Source organism: Lutra lutra, chromosome 2 (assembly GCF_902655055.1).
Source record: "Lutra lutra chromosome 2, mLutLut1.2, whole genome shotgun sequence".
Lineage (NCBI taxonomy): Eukaryota > Metazoa > Chordata > Mammalia > Carnivora > Mustelidae > Lutra > Lutra lutra.
In genome coordinates this window covers 199305892-199317736 of record NC_062279.1, presented here as the reverse complement: position 1 = coordinate 199317736, position 11845 = coordinate 199305892, and the positions used below count along the sequence as shown (strand labels likewise).

The window sequence follows — 11845 nt, the reverse complement described above, 5'->3', positions numbered from 1 at the left end:
TATTTTATTTATAAGGTTTTTTGAAATCCTCTGGTGATCTTAAGGATGGACCCTTTGAACATGTGACAACACTTTTTAGAAATCAGTATCATGGATGTGCTTTTAGCATCAGCTTTTTAGAACTGTGGTGAGAGAAAAAAAATACTACTTGGGAACAGATGGAACGTTTTTGTTTTTGCTTTTTTTCTTTTTCAGTGTTGTGTATAGGCTTGTAATGATCCCAAGATAATGGTTTTCCATGCTCCTGGCTGGCTCAGGGGGAAGGGCTTGCAACTCAAGATCTCGGGGTCATGAGTTCAAGCCCCATGTGTAATGTAGAGATTATTTAAGTAAATAAAACTTAATAAATAAGGGTGCCTGGGTGGCTCAGTCAGTTAGGTATTTCAGCTCAGGTCATGGGGCACCTGGGTCAGCTCAGGTCATGATCTCAGGGTCCTGGGATTAAGGCCCACATCGGGCTTCCTGCTCAGTAGGGAGTCCGCTCTTTGCTCTCGCTCTCCTTCCGTGTTCTCTCTCTCAAATAAATAAAATCTTAAAAAAATAAAATAAGGGGGGCACTGGGGTGGCTCAGTGGGTTAAGCCTCTGCCTTCAGCTCTAGGTCATGATCTCAGGGTTCTGGGATCGAGCCCCACGTCGGGCTCTCTGCTCGTCAGGGAGCCTACTTCCTCCTCTCTCTCTCTGCCTGCCTCTCTGCCTACTTGTGATCTCTATCTGTCAAATAAATAAATAAATAAATCCTTAAAAAAAATAAAATAAAATAAGGGTGCCTGGGTGGCTCAGTGAGTTAAAGTCTCTGCCTTTGGCTCAGGTCATGATCCCAGGGTCCTGGGATTGAGCCCCACATCAGGCTCTCTGCTCTGCGGGGAGCCTGCTCCCTCCTCTCTCTGCCTGCCTCTCTGTCTACTTGTGATCTCTGTCTGTCAAATAAATAAATAAAATCTTGAAAAAAAATTTTTGTTTTTCATTGTGTGGTACTTGGGGAAAGGCTTATTTGAAAACTATACACTCAACTTAAGACTTCATGTTTAACTTCTGATTTTAATCCAGAAATTTATTTACACCAATTAGTTAATATAAAGCCTCAGTGTGAAAGCTCTCTGTAGAGTCCCCTGTTCTTTCCTTTTGATTCACAAGGTTTTGATGACTGTCACTGACTTATTTTTGCAAAACATTAATTACAAAAATACTTAGTCTATATATATATGTCCTCTCCGTGTTTATCTGTTAAACTCTTAGAAATATTAGCACTACTTTTTTTTTTTTTTTTTTTAGATTTATTTGTCCCAGAGAGAGAGAGAAAGAGAGAGCCCACAGCACAGCAGGCAGGGGCAGAGGGAGAAGGAGATAAAGAATCCTCAGGCGGACCCCCCACTGAGTGTAGAGCCCACCAAGGGTCTTGATCCCAAGACCATGACCTGAGCCAAAATCAAGAGCCAGGCACTTAACTGACTGGGCCACCTAGGTGCTCCTATAAGCACTACTCTTAATATAATATTCTTTTTTTTTTTTTTAAAGATTTATTTTTTATTTTTTTATTTGACAGATCACAAGTAGGCAGAGAGAGACAAGAGGAACTCTTAATATAATATTCTTAATGAGATTACAATGCACTCTTAAGATATATTTATCTTCAGCAATATACTTAACCCAGATCAAGTGATGGCAGTTTTCTTTGGGTGGAAGAAATATGGATGCATTTTTCCATTTTTCCACTTTCCTGTATTTGAAAATAGTCTATGATGAAGGCCTAACCTTTATAATAGAAAATAAAACATGTTGAGGGATGATTTTGATTAAGAGTTTGATAATTATATATATATGTATTTTATGAAGTTCTATTAATAGCAAAGAGCAAAGTGGTGTTCCTTGTGTTTACTGTGGAAAAGTGGAGTTCAAAGGCTTATGCTAGAGAAGCTTATAATATTTTGTGTCAGCTTGGAATTTTAATACCTCAGTAGTGTTGCTGAAACTATGTGGTTGTTCAGATTTCTGGCCTTGTATGACTTTATTCACTCTTTTCCCACTTCTCATGCCTTTATCAGATTCTCTTTTAAATTTCTGTCAGATCTGTTCCTTAATTTATTTTTGCTGCTTTAATTGGAATCTTCTTTTTTGCCTGTATTATTGCAATCCTAGCTGGTTTTCCTGCCTCTATTTTTAATCTATTCCAATTCCATTGCTCTACAGCAGTTAGAATGAGTAATTAGCTTATCTGAAGGTTGATCTAATTATGTTGCATAGATTCATAAAAACCTTGCTTGTCTTCTCTGTATCTGGGATACAATCTAAGGTCTTTCATGATCTAACCCCTCCCTACCTTTCCAATATTATCTTCCAACCTTGTTTCGCCCTTGTCGCCTTTGGATAGACTTTATTTTTTATTTTTAAAAGATTTATTTATTTGAGAGTGAGAGAGAGCATGAGCAGAGGGAAGGGCAGAAGCAGGGGGACAAGCTGATGTCCCACTGAGCAGGGAGCCTGACATGGGGCTTGATCCGAGGACCCTGGAATCATGACCTGAGCCAAAGGCACCACTTAACCAACTGAGCCACCCAGGTGCTCCTGGATAAACTTTAAAATGTTTGGCATTCCCCATATTGCCACACTTACTCTTCCTCCCAGATTCTACTCAAAAAGAACTCTCTGCCTTCCTTATGTAAGAGCTACATGCCTGTTTTGAGGTCCCACAGCATCCTAACTAAACAGTTAATCAGTCCAACTTCAACATGTCTGTCTCTTTCACCAATGAGTCTTCTCCCAAAGTTGACATCTTTGAGTTTCTCCTTTTTACAATACACAACAGATTTACTCCTCTAGTAGTTCTCAGAAATCCTTTTCCTCTTCCTGAAATCTTATAAAAACTCTGCGCCATTGGGACCCTGAACAGAAGTGATTGTGACGAGTTAGAGTTAAGTGAAGCTTAAGGAATAAACTTATTTGTTTGACCTTAATTTCCCTTTATGTGTAGGTTTGAATATGATGTAATTAGAAACGTAAGTACAATTGCCCCTTGACAATATGGGTTTGAACTGTGCAGGCACCCTTCTGTGTGGATTTTTCCAATAAGTAACAGTCCAGTTTGGTAAATGTATTTTCTCTTCCATAGGATTTTCCTAGTAACATTTTCTTTTCTCTAGCTTATTTTATTGTAAGAATACAGTATATAGGGACGTCTGGGTGGCTCAGTTGGTTAAGCCGCTGCCTTCGGCTCAGGTCATGATCACAGGGTCCTGGGATCGAGTCCTGCCCGGGGCTCCTTGCTTGGCAGGGAGCCTGCTTCTCTCTCTGCCTCTGCTGCCTCTCTGCCTGCTTGTGTGTGCTCAATCTCTCTCTCTCTGACAAATAAATAAAATCTTTAAAAAAATACAGTATATAATGCACATACCATAAACATGTGTTAATCTGCCATCTATATTATCAGTAAAGCTTCTGGTCAAGACTAGGCTATTAAGTTTCGGGGGAGTCAAAAATGATAGGGGATTTTCATCTGCATGGGGGTGTGGGTTTGCATCCTTAATCCCCATATTGTTCAAATGTCAGCTGTATGTCTAAAAGAGCTCATGTAATAAGTATAAAACAATTATGAGTGCTAATAAAGTTGTTTAGTCATCTGCTTATTTTGAATAATCCCCTCACCCATCATAAGATGGTCTCCTAGTGTATGTACTGGCATGGGCCACATAAAGCAACGCTTAAGGGTAAATAAAAGGAACAGGCCTCTAGTGTAAGGTTTCCTGAGGCCCAAGGACTCCTGGCTTCAGAGTCCAGGAACCCACTCCTGGTATGTAAAATGTGGTCGAGCCTAGGTTATTGTTCTGCCTGGCGGTCCATTGCTTTCAACAGATTCTCATGGGACTAACAATTGAGGTTCTGTAGTCCCATGTTAATACCACCCATATTTCATTCCTGTAATTAATTTCATTCAGGTCTCTGTTATTGGCTAAGAGAAACCGAAAACCAGTGTGCCCAGGGCAGTGTTTCCCAAAGTGTATTCTATAGGTTACCTGGATTAGCATCATCTGAGGTGCCTGTCAAAAATACAGATCCCTGAATTAACACCAGGCCTGCTAAATCCGAGTCTGTGATGGTAGGGCACAGGAATCTGCTTCTTAAACTTACCGCCTAGTCCTTAGGTGCTCTGGTTTGTAAAGTACTGAGAGAACCAAGGAGAAAATTAACTCTTTCAAGTGGAGGGAGTGATTTTTTTTAATGGATTAACAATAAAAAAAATTAATATTAACTAACACTAAACACTTACCTGCTGGGTACTGTTCTAAATGTATATTATATGGTTTAACTATTTAAATGGCCATAACATCATACATTATTCAATGTGAGGAAGTTGGGACAGAGATTAAGTAGATCAAAGACACATTGTAAGTGGTGACACTGGGATTTGAACTCAGTCTGGCTCCAGAGGTCAAACTTTTACTTGCTACCCTACATTGTTGTCCTTAAGGCAGACCATGTTATTCATTTCCTCCAGGGTTTCTTTTTGTTGTTTTGTTTATACTTTTAAAAATGTGGATTCTTAATATTTACTCTCATTTAAAGCTTCGCTTTGAAGCAAATGTAAGAAAAAAAATCATTTTTTTCTTCCTTAAAAATGTATAGCTGAAGGAATCCAGAAAACCTCTGGAATGCATAGCTGAAGTAACGAAGTTAAAAACTTTGATATTAAGAAAATATACTTTAAGCAAAATTTAAAATATACATGTTAACACATGTATATATCATGACCCGAGCTGAAGGCAGAGGTTTTAACCCACTGAGCCACCCAGGTGCTCCTGGGTGGTGGTACATTTTTTAATTTGTTTCTGTGGCATAATGCAAATGTGTTAAAAAGAATCACTATCTAAAAGAATTTTTAAAGTCTGATTTATGGGGCGCCTGGGTGGCTCAGTGGGTTAAAGCCTTTGCGTTGGCTCGGGTCATGATCCCAGGGTCTTGGGATCAAGCCCCACAACGGGATCTCTGCTCAGCAGAAAGCCTTCCTCCCCTGTCTCTGCCTGCTTCTCTGCCTACTTGTGATCTCTATCAAATAAATAAATAAAATCTTAAAAAAAACAACTCTGATTTATTACCTGAAGTAATATTCAGTTTGAATGATTTGGAACTCTAGGTGAATCCTACATGATCTTTTGGGATCAGTTTCTATTCAGTCAGTGGTACTTGTTCCTCATTGTGATCTGAGATGTAAATTACACTGACCTTCACTTTTCTTGAATTATTTTGATAATGTTATATTACTGTAACATATTAAAACTTTTACTTTAGACAAATAGCAAGGAATAAGCAATTCTAGCCATTTTTTAGAGATATTCAAGTTATAAGCTATTTTTATCTTTAAGACCACAAAAAGTAATTTCCCAGGAGCCAAAAGCTCTGACCATTAAGGTAGTTTTAGAAGTCTGATAAGCAGGGGCACCGGGGTGGCTCAGTGGGTTAAGCCTCTGCCTTCCGCTCAGATCATGATCTCAGGGTCCTGGGCTCTCTGCTCAGTGGGGAGCCTGCTTCCCACTCTCTCTGCCTGCCTCTCTGCCTACTTGTGATCGCTGTCTGCCAAATTAAAAAAAAAAAGAAGCCTGTGAAGCAAATTTATTTCTACACAAAAATTAAAGGGATACATTTATTTTTATTTAATTCCTTCACAAGAATATAAGTGAGAAACTGTGGCTTAGAGAAATTGACTACTCAAAGCTAGTCAGCTGGTTAGCGGTAGAGTAAATCACTGGATCACTAGTTTGGTATTTTCTTTACTTTTTAGTATTTTTAAGTTACCCATAGCTTAACATGCTGACATAAAACTATTAGGATGTTGCTTTATATTGATTGATGCCATCAATTTTATTGATGTCATCTATTTTATTGGAACTGTTACCCACGACACTCCTGAATTCACAAAGTGAGTCACTATGGTAAGTGATCACACTGAGTAGTTATTCCTGTGTTAGGATGGTACCTCCCACATCTCAGTGCCCTTTAAATGTTTAAATATATACAAAATTTGGATGATGTAAATATTATATCCAGCAATTTGTTACTTCATTAACTATCAATTCACATCAGGCAAGGCCATTTTTTACGTCTGTAATTAGGATAGCACCACCTATATCCTAGCTATTCCAGAATGAATTAATGTTTACAATGTGTTGTGAGGTCTCTAAAGGAGTCTTTGGTGGAATATTTAACAGGCACAATTTTTTCCATTTTCCTAAATGGAAAGCTTTTCTTCCTTTAAAATATCTCCTCCTCATCATGACTTTATACATCTGGCAGAGATTTGACATAGAACATCAAATATTTTTAACCTCTAACTTCATTTCCTTTGTCTTATGCTAGGTTTTCTGTATTCCTTAATGTGTTCACCCAATGCTCCCCTCTTCTTTCAAACTGAGAATATTAATTTCTCAATCATTCTTACAAACTATACTTTATTCTGTTTCTGTTTTAGCTACAATTCGTTGGGCACCTATGTACTGTGTTGTCACAACCCTGTAGTTAAGAGCCAAAACTTACTAGGTGATTGCTGTGTAACAGGCATTGTTTCTAAGTGCTTTAATTATTAATTTATTAATTTAATATTAATTTTCACAAAAACTCTATAAAGCAGACACTGCTACTAATTCTCCCAGTTTAGATGAAAAAAACTAAGGAACAGAGAGATGTACCCCAACTCATAGACTAAGTGATGGAAATGGGTTACAAACCCGGAGTCTAGTCTGCTCTCGAATTGGGAAAACTGTTTTACACCTCTTTCTTTCATAGTACCACACTCACAGTATTTCTTAACACCAGATGTGAGCCCCTCTCCTCCCCCTAGCAATTGTGACACTGGCTGGGTATTGTACAATTTAACTAAATTCTGACATTCTCTACCTGGACAGTTCAAGCTGTTAACCTGTGCTTCTGCCCCATCACCTGCAAATCTGAGGTTCTCACGACCCCCTCCCGGGGTCCAATTAATTTGCTAGAGTGGCTCATAGAACTCATGGAAACACTTACTTAACATTTACCAGCCTGTTAAAGGATATGAGTATACAGGTGAAGTCAGACGAAGAGATGCATTTGGTGAAGTGTGGGAGGGTGCCGAGCACAGAAGATGCTGTCCCCATGGAGTGCATCACCCTGTCCGTGTGGATGCATTCACCAATCTGGAAGATCCCTGAACCTCACATTGTTGGGGATTTTATGAAGGCTTTCTCACATACGCATAATCAATCAGTAATTCCATTTCCAGCCTCTCTCCCCTCTCTGTTGAATGGGGGTAGGGCTGAAAATTCCAAGCTTTTAATTGTGGCCTGAACTTTCTGGGCACCAGCCCCCATTCCAGAGCCAAGCAGGAGCCCACCCAGTCACCTCATTAGAACAAAAAAATGCTCTGAGTGCTCTTATCACTTAGGAATTAACAAGGGTTTAGGAGTTCTGTGCCAAGAATTGGGGGCAGAACCAAAACACATACTTTCTATTGTCTCAGAGCTCTTAACCATTGTTACATCACCTCTCCAAGGTAGGTATAGTTGTACCATAAAGAAAATGAGTTGGAAATCAAGTAATTAACTCAAAAGCACCCAAGTAAGTTGATAGCAAAACTTGTACTTTTCCTAATGTAACAGGAAAGGAAAGCCAGAAAGGCTGGATTGAAATCCTGACTCTACTTAATAGCTACGTGACCTTTAAAGCTATTTTTTCTTTTAGCTTCCTCATCTTTACAATATGGCTAATAGATTTTACTGCACCAAAATTGTGAGGAGTAAGGATGTTAAGTATAAATAAAGTGCTTACAGAAGTACCTTAGCACTTCTGACTTTTATTTCCAATCCACCTCTTTATAAGAAAACAAAAGATAAAATAATTTGCTGAGGAAGCAACTTTAAACCAGAGGTTAAGATAAGGCTCAAGTTAAGATGGTTTAGGTCCAAATCCCAAGCCTGCATCCTTTATAAAGTTAACCTCCTGGAATTTCAGCATCCTCCTAAGGGAAATCTATAAAACAGTACCACACCTCACAAAGTTACTATTAAAGGTTAGATGAGGTGATGCACAACTGGTACATGGTGATTGTTTAATAAATATTAACCACTGATCATCTTTGTATCTCTAATAGCTAGAGATATTTAATTAACAATAGCTAATGAACACTGACATAGTTACAACATCTTTTATACTTTCCTTCAGTAGGCTGGTCATTTTCTTCCCTGGCATCATCCCAAATATTTTCAAGTTCACCATCTCAGCATCTCCCTCCTACTCTAAAGACCAGAATAACTAAGGAAAGGTGTAACTTTTGTTCTTTTTTTTTTTTTTTAAGATTTTATTTATTTATTTGTCAGAGAGAGCGAGGGAGAGAGAGCGAGCACAGGCAGACAGAATGGCAGGCAGAGGCAGAGGGAGAAGCAGGCTCCCTGGTGAGCAAGGAGCCCGATGTGGGACTCGATCCCAGGACGCTGGGATCATGACCTGAGCCGAAGGCAGCTGCTTAACCAACTGAGCCACCCAGGCGTCCCACTTTTGTTCTTTTTTACCACTTGAACTTGTCACTCACCTCACAGTAATCCTGCCAAATTTTCCGCAAGTAGAGTGTACAAACGGCAACTGTTGGAAGTCCCCAGTACAGTACTGAAAATGAAACTTTTACCTTATTTATCACATTAAGGACTATCAGAAAATGTTCACAATTAATGTAATTAAGTCGTGTCTTTTTCTACTTTTAACTAAAGTTCCTCTTCATCCTAAGCTTTTACCACACAGAATCCTTAAGCTGACATTAGACCTGTTAGTTACAAGTATCCTGCTCAAGAATTACACTCAGGTAAATGAAATTAATATGTCAGAACTATTTTATAGGCCATCTTACAAATAAGATGATTCCAAAGGTGCATTCTCTTCACAAGAAAAATTATAAAAGTGTTCTAAGTTTGACAGTCGTTCCTTCACCACCCAGGAAACTTTCCTAGGCGACTACTTGACAGAATATTGGAGAACTCTGGTCCACACCACCTCTTCTACCGGCACTTTTGTATGGCTGCCCAAATTCCTAGTATGACTGCAATATAAATTAAAGAACAACAACAAAAAAATTGAGCAACAAACCAAATTTCCCTGTTGACAAGAATTTTTTAAATCTAAGGTCAGGTATTATATATCAATCCAATCACTTCACCAGTTAAAGATAAAAATTTATTGATCTAAAATTATTGCCGAAAAACTTAAGCTAAGTGAAAAGCTTAGCTTAATGCTTAAGCTTAATGCTCTTTTTAACTCCCGCACGAATGCCAGAGAGTTCACCGGTGTAACGCTGCTCTTCTCTCCGGACTTCACGAACTTGCCCTCTCCTGCGGATTTTGGCTCTTCTGAACTTTTCCCGGTGTTTCACTCTGGGATTGCGATCGATCTTCTTTCTTCTAGGTGTAAGTCCTCTATTTTTAGCGATCTGATAGGTAATGGCTCTCTTCGCATTCTGATCTTCAAGAGTCTGTTCGTCAACACTATTTTCTTCTTTCTTCCTCTTCAACTTCTGCTTGTCTTCTATTTCCTTGTAGAATTTCAGCGCAGCTTCATCATCAAGATCGGAATCATCAGACGTAGCTGCAACAGCAGAGGCCGCAGCAGAAGTCTCTGAAACGGATTTTGGCTTGGCCTTGGTGGATTTTGCTCTCGAATTCAGTCCTTTCTTCCCAGCATCATCTTTAAATGTGAGCAGATGACGAATTTCAGAAGACAGCTTCTGATCTACAACTGACAGTTTGTTGATCAAATTGCGGTAGGTGACAAGCCTCTCTATGACGGGGTGTCCATGCGCGGGGACTCTCCTGGCTTTCAGGATCAAATAAAAGCTGACGTTGGAGCAGTAGTTCAAATAGAGGTTGTACTTGGTCCTCAGGTACTGGCTCCCCTTTCCGGGTGGAATGACCCCTCGCTCCGCCAACTGCAGCAGCGGCTCCAGCTCATCCTTCACTTCAGTCAGCTTAACCTTCAGGTCTTCTATAAGCTCCAAGAGCTCTGGTGACTCCTTCCGCAGCATCTTCAGCTTCTCTTTCACTGAAACTTTCGCCAGATCCTTCACGACGCGGGTCTCAGCCTCATCTACCTGAGGTGCTGGTTTTGCAAAGGCCTCAACCCAGGTGACCCCAAAGTCATCCTCTTCCAGGGCTTGCGCGAGGCGCCGCTGAATGAGCTGCGCTTCCTCTTCCTCCTCTCTTTCCTCCTCCTCTACTTCTTGTTGACTCTGTCGGCGTCGGGACTTGGAACCGTAGTCTGTGTCATAGTAAAGTTTTTTCCTCTGACCCCATGACAAACTGGGATCCACGGACACCTCGGCCTCACTCTGCACGGAGCTCCCGCCATCGTCATCGGCATCCGCGTCATCCCCCGCGCTCTCTCCATCTTCATCGTCCTCATCAGCAATATCTAGGGGTAGAACCTCTTCCTCCTCATCACCGTCCTCCTCCTCCTCACTCTCCACTTCGCCCCAGCCTTTAGCCAAGGCAGCCCGGGATCGGGCCTCATGGAAATCATCTACCTTATCTTGGTAGTAGCTGGAGTCCCCAGGCGAGGGTGGCAATTCTGAATCGTCTTCATTTTCGTCCTCTGGGCCGGGACCAGCCTGGGCTCGCACAGCTGCCCACTTGGCCGCTCCGCGCCGCCGGGATCTCCCCACCATAACTCACGGGCTTAAGTTCCACACCGATGTCAGGCCTTCGGTAACCTCCGACCGCCGCGAACCGCCACGCGCTCCAGCAACACGCCTCTCCCAACAGCCACGCGCTCTCCTCCCAGGCCAGCTCGCCCGCGAATTGCTCCGCGGCTGGAGTTTCCACCTCCTTCCGGCCCCCAGGATCCTCTCCGCGCGGCGTGTGAACAAGGACTTCCGCTCCGTCCGGTAGGCTTTGTCACCTTAAGAGCACCTCCCTCTTCGCTTTTGCCCCTGAACGCCAATTGATTCCGGTGAATTAAGATCCTTCCGTGTAGGAACACTAGACGTAGGAAGTTCCGTTCCGTGGAGCCCTTTGAGACCGCTGTTCCTACTCTCGCGAGTCTGGGCGTGGCTGGGAGACGGGATCTTGCGGAAATCTCGAGGCGCGGTCTCCGGGGCCGCTAGAGGGCGCTCTATCTCCACGCCTGGGAGAGGTCGGGGCGTGTCCGGTGAGCTGTCGTGGCGTGCCGGGCGCTTCCGGCTGGCAGCGAGAGCAGACGTGTCGGAACTCCCCAGTGACTGCAGTTGTTACCTATCCCCTCCGCCCGTCTGTCTGGAAGCTAAGCAGATTTTCTGTCCGCGACGTCCAAATACTGCCTTTCTGGGCACCGTAACCGGAGGCCTGGACGGCGCCGCCGGCTTCGAGAATCCTCGCCGGGCCTCGGGGAGGCTGTTAACCCACCTCCAGCGAGGCGCCAGCAGGGCTCGGTGACGGTGGTGATTTGTGACCCCGAGGGGGTCTCCGGGGGGTCGGTGCGCGGGCGGAGCCCCGCTCCTGGAGCTGACTCTCCAGGCGCTCGAGTTGGCTGCAGAGGGCGCCGCGACTTCTTAGCGGACAGTTCACTCTTGAAGATGTTTGGACGCGACACGCTCGCGGGGGTCTTTGTTGTTGTTGTTGTTGTTTTTTTAAATCAATTCTTCAACATTTACTAAGCGTGAGACAGTGTGTTAGACTCTGGGAAAAATGGTGGACACACGCACACGCTGTCCCGCAGTTAAGGAACTTGTGATCTAGCGAGGGACGCGCGTTAATCAAATCCCACGAAGTGTGTCAAATTCTAATTGGGGTAAGTGCTGCGAGCACGTAACCTGTAAGCCTGTCACCCGGCCTTCAGCGGCCGAAACACTCGACGTGCCTCTGGACACAC

At 42.5% G+C, this 11845-nt stretch overlaps 1 protein-coding gene across 1 annotated transcript; it reads right to left on the bottom strand.

Annotated features, from left to right (window-relative positions):
- Positions 1–9159: 9159 nt before the first annotated feature.
- On the bottom strand, positions 9160–11412 carry UTP3 (UTP3 small subunit processome component). Its single transcript, XM_047719478.1, has one exon. The coding sequence runs from the start codon at positions 10662–10664 to the stop codon at positions 9234–9236; it is 1431 nt and encodes a 476-aa protein (XP_047575434.1). The 5' UTR covers positions 10665–11412; the 3' UTR covers positions 9160–9233.
- Between the last annotated feature and the right edge of the window lie 433 nt (positions 11413–11845).